The sequence below is a fragment of the Cynoglossus semilaevis genome, chromosome 1, assembly GCF_000523025.1.
Source record: "Cynoglossus semilaevis isolate Cse_v1.0 chromosome 1, Cse_v1.0, whole genome shotgun sequence".
Classification (NCBI taxonomy): Eukaryota; Metazoa; Chordata; class Actinopteri; order Pleuronectiformes; family Cynoglossidae; genus Cynoglossus; species Cynoglossus semilaevis.
The window spans coordinates 25,604,257-25,617,540 of record NC_024307.1 but is presented as its reverse complement, the minus strand read 5'-3'; the positions used below and the strand labels follow the sequence as shown (position 1 = coordinate 25,617,540).

Below are 13,284 nucleotides of genomic sequence, written 5' to 3'. Positions count from 1 at the left end.
AGACAGCAAGGTTAGTAATTGTGTGCGAACAAATACTGCTCTGCAACACATACAAAAAGCTGCTGAGAAAAGAAAGCTGTAATATTTTCGCCTTGGCCTATAGGTGGTGCTGCCATGCAACCTGGCCAGAATGATCTGGAATGCTCAGAAGATCTTCCGCATTAATCCTCGTACCCCAACAGACCTGAATCCACTAAGAGTTGTCGAGGGTAAGAATAAAAATTGCAAAATAAATAAAGTGACTTTCAGCCACCAATGGCTGTTAATGCTTTCAAAACTAGCTGTTCTAAGACATAAGATCCACAAAAAGAGTAAAATTAAGTTTATTTTACCTTGACCTCATGCTAAACTACATGGGGAACCTTCATCTTTCCCGATAGATGAGAAACAGCACAAGTCTAGGAAATATAATGTGATGTTACAATTCTGATGCACCTCATCTTTGGAATATGCATTTTGACCTGCAGGTGTCAAGGATTTGAGTAAGAAGCTGGTGATTGTAAATGGTGATGACCCACTGAGCAGGCAGGCGCAACAGAATGCCACTCTGCTCTTCAACATACACCTGCGCTCTACGCTGTGCTCCAAACGCATGACAGAGGAATTCCGTCTTTCCACCGAAGCTTTCGACTGGCTCCTTGGAGAGATAGAGACCAAGTTCAATCAGTCTATTGTAAGTCCAGCTTAACAATCAATATCATCTACGTATGTACGTATGTCACAAAGATGTTTCTGTATTAAAAGTTCCTCACTTTTTTTTCCAGGCCCACCCTGGAGAAATGGTCGGTGCTCTGGCTGCTCAGTCCCTGGGAGAGCCGGCCACTCAGATGACCCTGAACACTTTCCATTACGCCGGTGTGTCAGCTAAGAACGTAACCCTTGGGGTACCACGTCTGAAGGAGTTGATTAACATCTCCAAGAGGCCCAAAACTCCCTCTCTCACCGTCTTCCTGCTGGGTCAGGCGGCACGTGACGCAGAGAGGGCCAAGGACATCCTCTGTCGACTGGAGCACACGACACTGCGGAAAGTAAGTAATCAGACAGCTCAGATGTTTTATCATTCTCTAAAAGCTACACAGTCTATACCATGTGTCTAATGTCATAACAACTACTGTTGTTCTTTTTTCAGTTGACAGCCAACACTGCTATTTACTACGACCCCAACCCCCAGAACACAGTGGTGACTGAGGACCAGGAGTGGGTGAACGTCTACTATGAAATGCCCGACTTTGATGTAAACCGCATTTCACCCTGGCTGCTGCGTATCGAGCTGGACCGCAGGCACATGACTGACCGCAAGCTGACCATGGAGCAGATTGCAGAGAAGATCAATGCAGGTGTGTTAGTTACACGTGTCCGTACACTGTAGTTAAAGTTAAAGACAGAAAGAGCACTTATGAATTTATCATGGTGGTCTCTCTTGAAGGTTTCGGAGATGACCTGAACTGCATCTTCAATGACGACAATGCTGAGAAGCTTGTTCTGAGAATCAGAATAATGAACAGCGACGAGAACAAGTTTCAAGATGTTAGTATTCATTTTAAATATTCTAAACACATTTGGCTTTTAAGAAAAAGCAAAAGAAAAGCCAAACCTTAATTAAATAAACTAGATATATCTTCACTCACAACTGTTTCTGCCTCCAGGATGAAGAGGTGGTGGACAAAATGGATGATGATGTTTTCTTGAGATGCATTGAGTCCAACATGCTGACAGACATGACCCTACAGGGCATTGAGCAGATCTGCAAGGTACATAGTTTGAGAATGAGGTTCTACAGAGACAGAGAACGCACTATTGTGACATTCTGGGACAAAGTTAACACTTGTTTTTGTACTTTTAGGTGTACATGCATTTGCCTCAGACTGACAATAAGAAGAAGATCATCATCACAGAAGAAGGAGAGTTCAAGGCCCTGCAAGAGTGGATCCTTGAGACAGACGGAGTGAGTCTGATGAGAGTACTAAGTGAGAAGGACGTAGATCCCGTCAGAACCACCTCCAATGACATTGTAGAGATTTTCACGGTAAAAAAAGTTATTTTTTTATTAAAAAGTTATTTACATCTTATTAGCCACACTTATCAGGTTTTCTGGGAGTCAACATTTTGTCTCTCCTACTGTTCCCCTGACACAGGTCTTGGGCATTGAAGCTGTACGAAAGGCTCTGGAGAGGGAGTTGTACCACGTCATATCCTTTGACGGTTCCTACGTCAACTACCGTCACTTGGCTTTGCTCTGTGACACAATGACCTGCCGCGGTCACCTGATGGCCATCACGCGTCACGGCATCAACCGTCAAGACACAGGGCCACTGATGAAGTGTTCCTTTGAGGAGACGGTGAGAAGATGATCCACAGCTGACTCTTTTATCAGCTGGGAGCGGTTTGACCATAACATTGTTTTCAATGTCTTTGCACCCTTGTCTCCAGGTGGATGTACTGATGGAGGCGTCCTCACATGGTGAAAGTGACCCCATGAAGGGTGTGTCTGAGAACATCATGCTCGGACAGCTGGCTCCAGCTGGTACCGGCTGTTTTGATTTGCTCCTGGATGCTGAGAAGTGTAAATATGGAATGGAGATTCCCACCAACATACCTGGCATCAGCGTGGCTGGACGTAAGTGTAGAGAGATTTTGTCCATATTTTTTTTGTAGATGTTTTTAAGAACATTGATATTTAATATCCTGGTTCTCTTCTCCTGACAGCCACTGGAATGTTCTTTGGCACCATGCCAAGCCCCATGAGTGGCATGTCACCTGCAATGACTCCTTGGAACACAGGAGCTACACCTGCCTACGGTGCCTGGTCTCCTAGTGTTGGTGGGTATATGTCCGGGTTTTTCTTCCATCCAATTGGTTTTCCTTGTTCTGTTTTAATTATTGACATTTGTTTCCCTTTCCAGGAAGCGGCATGACTCCTGGAGCTGCAGGTTTTTCTCCCAGTGCAGCATCAGATGCAAGTGGCTTCTCTCCAGGTTACTCCCCTGCTTGGTCTCCCACTCCTGGGTCTCCAGGATCTCCAGGACCTGCCAGTCCGTACATCCCCTCTCCAGGTAACACATGCACATGATTTTTTTTTCTCCATAGTATAGTTTGTATGAATGTGGTTAAACAAAGAACAACTTTTGTTTTTAGGTGGAGCAATGTCACCCAACTACTCCCCCACCTCCCCAGCCTACGAACCTCGCTCCCCAGGAGGCTACACCCCACAGAGCCCGGGCTACTCTCCCACATCCCCTTCTTACTCCCCAACTTCTCCCTCTTACTCACCAACCAGCCCCAACTACAGTCCAACCTCTCCATCATACTCCCCCACCTCACCCAGCTACTCTCCAACTTCTCCTTCTTACTCGCCCACATCGCCTTCCTATTCGCCAACGTCTCCATCCTACTCGCCCACATCGCCCTCTTACTCCCCCACGTCTCCGTCCTACTCTCCAACATCACCCAGCTACAGCCCGACGTCACCAAGCTACAGCCCAACATCACCCAGCTACTCCCCAACCTCGCCTTCCTACTCCCCCACTTCACCGTCATATTCTCCCACATCTCCTTCCTACTCCCCCACGTCGCCCTCATATTCTCCCACCTCTCCTTCCTACTCACCCACTAGTCCAAGCTACAGCCCAACGTCACCCAATTACACGCCCACTTCCCCTAGTTATTCCCCAACATCACCCTCCTACTCTCCAACATCGCCCTCTTACTCCCCTACCTCACCCAACTACACCCCAACCAGCCCCAACTATTCTCCGACCTCCCCGTCTTACTCCCCAACGTCTCCATCCTACTCTCCCTCCAGTCCGCGTTATACACCACAATCCCCCACCTACACGCCCAGCTCACCCTCTTACAGCCCCAGCTCTCCCTCCTACTCTCCCACCTCACCCAAATACACACCGACTTCACCCTCATACAGCCCAAGCTCCCCGGAGTACACACCAACCTCTCCAAAATACTCCCCAACCTCTCCAAAGTACTCTCCTACATCACCCAAGTACTCACCCACTTCTCCCACTTATTCTCCAACTACGCCAAAATATAGCCCCACCTCCCCCACATACTCTCCGACCTCCCCAACCTACACCCCCACCAGCCCCAAATACTCTCCTACCTCCCCAACGTACTCCCCGACTTCACCCAAGTACTCCCCCACATCGCCCACATACTCACCCACTAGTCCCAAAGGCTCAACCTACAGCCCCACCTCCCCTGGATATAGCCCCACATCACCCACATACAGTCCAGCCATCAGCCCAGATGACAGTGATGAGGAGAACTGATGAGCAAAAGCGAAGACGGATGAGGGGCAGCTGAAGAAACTCTGCCGCCTCCCTTTGACCACCTGAAAAACTGCACCTTTGATGTGCTGGAGGTGAAGCTGTTCTCTGCCACAGAGGTCTATAATGTGATTGTTGTTCTCCCTCTAGGTTTAAATCCTAACTTTGGGACCTCTGTCTATGACTTGGGGGAGGGAGCTTACTCCACCTTAGCCACAACCACAAAAAAATGTTAAAACTCAACATGAAAAAGATGAACTGCTTTGCCTGAAGGATATAAGTATAGGCTGCCTTGTGAAATAGTTTTTTAAGTTTCACCACGGAGGTGTTGAAGTGATAACACCTATCCCAAGAGGGGGGGGGGAAAAGGAGAGGAAAATGTGAATACGAGAAATGCCCTGTTTCTAATGTCAAACATCCAGACGTTCTCTTTTTCTCTAAGTGTTGGGTGTATTTGTTCCTAGAAAGGTTACATTTTGCCAAAAGCCTTTTTTGTGGGAAATCCAAGTGGATTGTATTCATCACTAAAGCATAAGCTCAGTAGAGAGCCTTTTAAAAGGAAACAAAAAAATCAAAATTTAGACTCTGTTCACTGCATATTTCACAGAAGTGTCTCCTGTTAGTCTTTTTGCTGCTTTTGTAGACACAACAGTTGCCACTTTTCTGGATGAATAATAGTTTGGACGTTTGTTGTCCTACAGGCAGAGTGTGAAAACATCCATTGGCTAATATGTGTACGAACACATTATCCTCCGCCCTCTACCTTCTCCTTCACACCCCAACACAAAAAAATCTAAAAGATGTCATAACGGCACCCACCAGCATCCTCTATTCCTCTGCCATTGTTGCAAAATTGTCCATCAGCAGCAAAAAAAAAAAATCTTTTTTTTCCAGAATTTATTCTTTCCTCAGAACAGGGGAATTTAAGATTTTTTTTGTTGAAAAAGTCAGAATTCAGATTCTGCCTTTAATTTTAAATCGTATGAGGATTTCTCCTTTTGTCATTTGATGCTTTTGTGGTTGTGCATGAGAAGCACATGCTATTACATTTTAATCAAATGTTAGGTTGACAACTTTTCCCTCTGGTTAATCTGTGACCCATTTCTAATAGTTGATGTCACAGGTTTATTTGGACTCTATGGTTTATTTAAGAAAATACTATTCTGTGTGAATATAAATGAGGAGAAAATAGAATTGTCTTTTTATTTTCCAAAAGGGGATTTTATTTTTCCCTCTTGTTTGCTTTTGGTGACTTTGTAAACCTGTTTGCAGGAGGCTTATGTTCCCTTGTTGTGGATGAAGGGGAAGGATACGAAGGGGAGACCTTTTTTTCCTAATGCTTTTTCGTTTCATAAACTGCTGTAAATTGTTGCATGGCATAATTTTAGTTCAGAGTTCAAGTTTCAGATTAAAGGGACAGCATACATACAGCTCGTTATGGTGTGCTCACTCCCTGACACTAGAGGGCAGGGCTCGTCGTTTTCTCCACCTAACTCTGGAAAGTTTTGATTTTCTTTTAAGCAGAGATTGTCCAAAAAACATTACATTTGGCCTCTCTATTTAAAAACTCTTACCCACTACATTAGTGTGAACTTAGTTTTGAGAATGGCTGCTTTCTCGTGTGATTTGACCCAGTTTGACTGTGGTAGAGAAGCGTCAGTGTGCTTAAAGACAATGAAAACTTTTCTTTTTTTTTTACACTTTCCATTTGATCATACAATGCTATTATTAAATGCTGTTATTTTCAAAGCTGGGTCTCCTCCCTCTTACCTCTTCATCCACAAGCCATCCTCATTCTGAAATCAGTGTTTGTTCTTCCATTGTATGTACCTGAGATGAGGGGAATGGGAGGTTGGGGATGTTTCTGATCAGACTGGGAGTCCTTAGAAGAAATATACAGTAGTTTCTTAAATTCTTTACTCACAATTTAGAATGACAGGTCTGATTTATTTTTTTCCAAATATTGCTTCAAGCTGTGAGGCATTCAACTTTGGCCTCTGACTTAAACAGGGTTTGGTATTTGCTTCCCAGCCCTGTTGTCTTACCTGGGTAGCAAACATCAAGACTCTCAGGCTGAATGAATGATTAGTAAAGTATGTATGCATGTGCAGTTAGTTTGTGTCCGGAGGGTGAGACAGGGTTTTAAGAAGAGGAAAGACATCTAAGAGAAGGAAGGTTTAACTTAAAAAAATTGCCACTGTATAGTAAAATTGATTCATTATCTCATTCTCTGTATCTTTGTTCTGTTTTTTTTTTTTGACTTGAAAAATGAATAAAAGTTTTACTACATTTATTTTTTTTTTTTTGTCTTTTGCTTTTTTCCATAACATGCAGAAGAATAAAATGTTACACAGTACAGCATTTGTTATTGTAGTACTGAACTTAACTAGTTATCCCTGAGTTATCACTATTAAAATCAGTAGTTGTAGAACAAATCTCAGAGTTATTTACCTGTGAATGTGTTGGACAGTTCTAATAGAAGACCCTTCAGGGCTGCAGGTAGACATGTGTTTGTGAAGAACAAGCCACAAAACAGGTGGTTTAAACATTCCATGAAGTTCCTGGGAAAAGATATGAAGAGAAAAAAGCAGTGTCACTCTAAATTATAATAAAATCCTTTGAGTCTGACCATTAAAAACATTTCAAATTCTCTGGGCTTTTTAAAATTATCCTGAAATTTTGAACTATGTAAATACTAATTTTATACAATATATATTTTTACCCACACATGCTAAGCGTTAACCTGCTAATTAAGGAACCTGTCAGAACGTTCCCACTAAGACCTTAGTGTTTTGCCTCTTTTTCAACAAATACATTTTATATTTTTTCATATTTTGACTTTGTCTTTAATAGAGCCAAAATGGCAGTTCAATAATATATGATATCATATATCACATCATTTATAATTAGGAGTGAAATACATTATTTTTCGAGAGTCGGCACGGTTCACCATTTCCTGTTCCTGTGAGCCATAAACGTTCCACTTAGTAACGTTTTTACCACACACTCGATTTATTTCTTCTCTAACCGGAAGTTTCGAGAGAAATTATGCGACTGTTTCTAAAATAACTTACTCATTCCCTTCTCCATATATAAGAGTTATATATAGTATAGCTACATATAGATATATAGTGCACCATCAACAGTTAAATGAAAAACGTCACTATTTCGGCGCAGTGAATTACGTAATTACTGTCGGACAATTAAAACTTTATTTTAACTTTATTTAAACAAACAATCTTACAAGAACAATGACAAACTCAGTCAAAAACATAGTAGTGATTGTCGGACAATTAAAACGAACGGACGGATTCTGCTACAATGTAGTCACGACTGCAATGCATGATGGGATATAATGCTTTGCTGGTGTATATCGGGGTCACTGCCTGATCTGCGAAGCTGCCATTTGCGCGTGCGCCATATTGGCGCCATCTTGGACAGCGGAAAAACGGCAAATCCACTTGGACAAACTTCATTCGAGCAACGGCGTTGCGCAGGATAACCTGTTTGCGCATGCGTGAGCCGGGTACAGAACGATATGTATATTATATATGTATATTTACATATATATAGACAATAATGTATGTAATAAACAGCAACACAGTATTCGCGAAATATATTGAAATATATTGATTATCTCCTATTCTCTTGCTAAAACTGTATTTATTTATTATTATTTTTTTACATATGCATATACATTTACTTAAATGACAAAAGATGTACATAGAAAAGGAAGAACTCATCTTTGTAACATGTGCCAGTGCAAATGATAAATCAAAGCTGTGAATGTGTGGCAGGACACACAGAGAGAATAACATAATTATAACTATGCTGCAAACACAGGTGTGTCCAACCAGAGGAAATACCTGTATGACTTACAGCTGTCATTCAGCTTAGTTGCCATGGTGATATTTTCTAAACATTAAATGAATTATCAACAACAGGAAGGGGAATAAAAAAATATGTTTAAAATGTAAAAAGATTATAACTGTTTTGCTTTTTTTTACTTTACTTGTCATTCAGAGAGTTTTTAGTCATTTTTGTTTGATTTTTTACACATTTTTGACTGTTTTTTGGCAAAATTGTAAGATAATATTGGTTAAGGCCTTTTTGTTATTTAAGCTCCTGTTTGAAATCACCTTTGTCTATTTTATGATTATTATATTTTTATTATATTTTTTACCTTTTATCCTGTGGGGAATTGTTAACGCTTTTCTTAGCAATCATTGTATTATTAAAAATGTTGTGAATTTTGGAACTTTGTAAATATTCCTTTTATACAATATATACATTTTATGATTCATATGATTCTTTTGTCAGACACTTTCCTAAGCTTTTTGAAGCCACTTTTTGTTTCCTAAATGCCTGTAGTTTGAAAACTCCTGACTGAAGTCAAGTTACAGCAGTTTGCAATGAGTCAGGAGGGGCGTGGGCTGAGACGACCAGAGAGGAAGGAAATCTGTGTGTGTGTGTGTGTGTGAGAGAGAGAGAGAGAGAGAATTTTAGTTTAGGGAGTTTGTCCTTGCCCAACTTGTTTTCTTTTTTGCTCTCAGCTCAGACGTGTTGTGTAGCGACTCATTTCCCAAAGGTAAGCTTTTTTTGTTGTTGTTCTTCAGGCTAAGAGTCTTAAAGTCACTTTAGTATTCCTGCACCTACTCTTCCTACTTTAGCTAACACTAAAATCTTATCTGAGTGTTTTTTTGTTTGTTTGTTTGTTTTTGTCTCATCACATTCCTGAGGACTCAACTCAGGAATCTCACAGTGGGACAATGACTGCTTTTCTCTTTTTTGCTGCTTTGTCTAAAGAGCAGACTTTTTGTCTGTTCACACTGTGGTGTTGAATGTATCCCCGTATGTTTCATTTATTATATGAAGAAAAACCAAAATATTGCTAATATTCACTTTTCCACTTTCTTAGTGAAAGTCAGTCAGCAATGCTTTTCATTCATTTATCCAGTCTAAACAAAACACACACCCACACACACACACACACACATACACATACACTTCTCTCCATTTTAACCCTACAAGAAACTGAAGTAGAGGGAACTTTATGGGGAGTTTTTTCCATGCCAGGATTGGGAATTATACCTGATACCTTAACCACAGGCTGCTCCACAAGATGTTGCCACCCATCAAAATAGACACCATTCTCATGTTAGATGAACATAACCACTGCCAACCACTTTTTCTGCTTCATCTTTCTATTCTGTTTACATTCTTTCTCCCTCTTTACATTTCTTTGTTCACTGGACAAAGAAATGGATCAATATCAATATCTTTCTCTTTTTTTTTCTCTGTTTCTCCCCAAGTGTCTACTTCCCTGAGGATGTGTTTGGGTTGTTTGTGGCCCACGGGCCTCTATCTGAATATGTAATAAATCAATAATGTTCTGGGTTGGATGAGCAATGCTTAGCATTAAGAACAAGAGACAAAATTAAGGAGCAAATGGATGAGGAGTGTGGAAGGGTGGAAAGATGGAGTAGCCAGCTATTCCTGTAATTATCCAATTGGTGTTTCGCTTAAGCCAGGAACCAGGAACCTGACTCTACAATCCCCTCTCCTCACTCACACACTCTCACACACACACACACACACACACACACACACACACACACACACAAAGCAAGCGTCCTATCCCCAAGCTGCAGCTAAGCTTTCACCATGCAGGCTCCAGTTACCTGCTGCATATAAACTAACTCATCCAGGTGAACACACACACACAAACACACGCCTCTTCATCTCACGAGTCCAAACACTCACACTCCAGTGGACAGACAGAATGGAACTGGAGTCAGACAGGATGCCGCAGGTACCAGAGGAGTTCGTACAGTTAAGTGACCCAGAGCTGTTTTGTCTCTCCTCTACTTCGTTGTCTTCTCTCAGAGCAGGTAACTTTAACCACAGGAGTGAGGCCTCAGGCCTGGTCTCCTCTGTTTCCCTGCTCCGCTCCGTTTCTCTTTACTGCACCGTTTTCACAACCTAATGAAGTCAGCCACTCAATCAGTGTGCTTGGTTGTGTGTATATATATATATATATATATATATATATATATATTAAATGTTATTCATTTATGTCTTTTTTCAGTAGTTATTTTAAGGTTAGCACTGGAAGGGGCTTAGACATTTAAGCATGTTGTTAGAGATATACAGCTAAGGAGGAGAGTGGGCCTTTCTGCTCTAGTACTGGGGTGTCAAACTCAAATTCACAGTGAAACTGGGTCTGCAACTGTCTTCTCTCCAGATGTGTAATGTTGTTTGTGTAAACATGCCAGGCCACTAATACTAATACTACAAATTTGATATGTGGGCCTGGGTTTGACACCTGTGCTACAGTACATAAACCAAGACAGCATCGCCCTGACCACTGGTCACTGGTTATTAACCTGCAAATCCATTACGGTCCACATGGAATTTTTTTTTAAAAAGCTGCAAAGACGATTCTGATTATAATGTGTTACCTTTAAAGTTTACCATGACCAAGTTGATGCACATTTCAATAAAAGAAGTTAGGGTTCTTGTGATCATTTTAACTTAGAGTTTTGGAGTTTCGACAACATATTTTGGAAGGTTTTGATTAAAAACCAATTTGATTAATTGTTGTTTACAGGCTCCAGACTGGGGCTTTGTCTAAATACCAGTAATTAACTCTGATAAGAACAGACTTGCATTTCAAATCCCACCTACTGTACATGAGCTCCCACAGCAGTTCACAGGCTGTGACATGTTGCTTCACTTCACAGTCCTGCAATTATTTTATAATGAGGAAACCTAACAAATAAAAAATCTCCTTTCAAAGAATACTTGTCTGAGATGAGAGGTCCTCAAAAATGTGTTTATGGTGCCTAGAAACAGAAGAATTAGAAAAGAAATATATTCAATATATTCATGAGCAGAACAACATCCTGTTCATTTGTTAACAGCAGCTGCTTTAAACAGAATCTAATTTGAGAAAGTATAGATTTATGCACAGTTTTGGAGGAGCTCAGTAAAGAAGACAAAATGATCAGCTCTGGAGACTAAATAAAGCAATCACGTTGTTATGATCTTTTCTCACCACATGAAGGTTAAGAAACGTCACGGCAGAGTGGTTGTTGTTTACCGTTGCATGAAAATAGTGCCTTGTCACTATGGTTGTAACAGAGGATGTGGTTATTGTTGTTAGTGAGTGGCATCCCATATGTCCTCTGCAGCTGTTATCGTCCAGTGTGAACTATGAAGCTGTTGGCTCTTGTCAGCAACACGTCATATCTACCAAAACAAACATAGTGGATGAGGATTAATAAAAAAAAAAAAAACATTTATTTATAATAATTTAGGAAAATTCTTAAAAAAGTACTGTATTGAGTGCTAAAATATATAAAAGATACAAATTCAAAATTTGTATGTGGTCTTAGCAGTTGTGGCACCATTTTCTTCTGGAATTTGCAAGTAATTGCCTAAGAAATGATTCCGGTACAAAATAATAAATAATTTAACAATACGTTATGTCGTAAGTCAGAAAACACGGTGAGATTTTCTCTAAACAAACTTCCTTGGCGGTGCACGCATCACAGAAAAACAAGATCGGACACATTCACATATTTTTCCAGTGTGGAAAAAGAAGCCTGTGAGGTGGATTGGAAACATACATTGAAGTGACTCATTCACTATGACACTGTGACATGATCCAGCTTGCATGTGGCTGCGCTTGGTTTAGCGCAATACCATTAGTGCAGTCTTGTAAGTGTTGTTGTTGTTTTTTGAGGTGTGCTTGGTGTTGTGTTGCACTGAATGCAAACACTGGCCTTCAAGACAGTGTTTGTGTGGACTGTTAGGTGTGGGAGCAGCTCAACCACATCATGGGGTTTTGTCCACTTCTGTTTTTACTTCTCGTCACATCATCCAAAACGTAGAATCCATTCCTATAAGACAGAGGAGACAGTGACACATCTTCCTGTTTTAGCCCCACTTCTGTTCTCCAGATTAGTCACACAAGTCATCTTCTTCTCTGTCCTTGGCCTGCAGTATGCTCCCATTCCAGGCTGCACCAGGTCAGTTTGGTCCAGAGGCCCGGGAGCCGGGCCTCAGAGTATGGAGGGTGGAGAAGATGAAGGCAGTGCCACTGGATCCCTCCGAGGTGGGAGCCTTCTTCAACGGCGATTCCTACCTGGTGCTGGAGAACCGTGGTGAACTGGGGGCCGACATCCACATGTGGATAGGTGAGGGTCTGGGGACACACTGGGGTCATGTCACATTTATACACATTGCAGGTCGACTTGAGCCTGGAGTTGCTTTCCCCTGACCTATCGTGTCAGACTAGGACTTGAATTTACAAATTATAGTTTCAATTCTACTGGGAGAAAAACATATATCTGTCTGTGTATCTTGAACTGTGGCACGGGTGAAGGACAAACATTTCTTAATACAGTTCTTGTTCTTCAAGTTACGAGTAAGCAATACGATTTTCATCATGATACGAGGAAACACCGAGTTACAAGTGCTCAACTGAGCTCCATTTTTCCAATCAACGCTGTTGTGCTGTCGCACTCACTCTCCCTCACTTGGTTATTTTACACTTTTTATAACATCCATCCATTTTCATCCGCTTATCCGTTACCGGGTCATGGGGGCAGCAGTCTCCATGACCACCACCCAAATCCCACTGCACCGTCCCAACCCCCCTGAACCTTCCTGCAGGTGGTGAGTCCACTGGAAGGTACCAACCGCCTTAACTGGGATTCAATGGAGGTGAACCCTGGGGTTCCACACCAATGACAGAGACACTGCCTCTGGGCCAAAGCGCCACCCTTTTTATAACAATAATATAAAATGTTTTTTTAATTATTATTATTTTATATTATCAATATATTTGTTTATATCTATGTTTTTGATGTTTAGATAGAAGAGAGTTAGTTATTCTTAATGGGGAAAATCCAATCGAGATACAGCGCTGTTGTGGAACGGATTAAACTCTTGAATCCCCAGTGTATATAATGACTTTTTCCATGTGCTACACTACATG

At 41.4% G+C, this 13,284-nt stretch overlaps 2 protein-coding genes and 1 long non-coding RNA gene across 3 annotated transcripts in view; 2 read left to right on the top strand and 1 right to left on the bottom strand.

Annotated features, from left to right (window-relative positions):
* The window catches only part of polr2a (RNA polymerase II subunit A), a 10,566-nt gene extending 5,926 nt beyond the window's left edge, over window positions 1-4,640 (top strand). The window contains exons 18-29 of the mRNA XM_008321810.3: window positions 104-209; window positions 468-673; window positions 765-1,028; window positions 1,130-1,337; window positions 1,427-1,527; window positions 1,647-1,751; window positions 1,844-2,026; window positions 2,136-2,339; window positions 2,431-2,617; window positions 2,707-2,820; window positions 2,904-3,053; window positions 3,136-4,640. Of these exons, the coding sequence (XP_008320032.1) occupies window positions 104-209; window positions 468-673; window positions 765-1,028; window positions 1,130-1,337; window positions 1,427-1,527; window positions 1,647-1,751; window positions 1,844-2,026; window positions 2,136-2,339; window positions 2,431-2,617; window positions 2,707-2,820; window positions 2,904-3,053; window positions 3,136-4,283 (2,976 nt within the window). The 3' untranslated portion in view covers window positions 4,284-4,640. The remainder of the gene's footprint in view (window positions 1-103; window positions 210-467; window positions 674-764; window positions 1,029-1,129; window positions 1,338-1,426; window positions 1,528-1,646; window positions 1,752-1,843; window positions 2,027-2,135; window positions 2,340-2,430; window positions 2,618-2,706; window positions 2,821-2,903; window positions 3,054-3,135) is intronic.
* A 1,869-nt stretch (window positions 4,641-6,509) lies between these two features.
* Window positions 6,510-7,855, bottom strand: LOC112487735 (uncharacterized). Its single transcript, XR_003051096.1, has 2 exons — window positions 7,202-7,855; window positions 6,510-6,841 (listed from the first exon to the last, which is right to left on the bottom strand). It is a non-coding gene; the product is annotated as an uncharacterized LOC112487735 (long non-coding RNA).
* An 860-nt stretch (window positions 7,856-8,715) lies between these two features.
* capgb (capping protein (actin filament), gelsolin-like b) overlaps window positions 8,716-13,284 on the top strand; it is an 8,587-nt gene continuing 4,018 nt past the window's right edge. The window contains exons 1-2 of the mRNA XM_008321799.3: window positions 8,716-8,868; window positions 12,288-12,481. Of these exons, the coding sequence (XP_008320021.1) occupies window positions 12,289-12,481 (193 nt within the window). The 5' untranslated portion in view covers window positions 8,716-8,868; window position 12,288. The remainder of the gene's footprint in view (window positions 8,869-12,287; window positions 12,482-13,284) is intronic.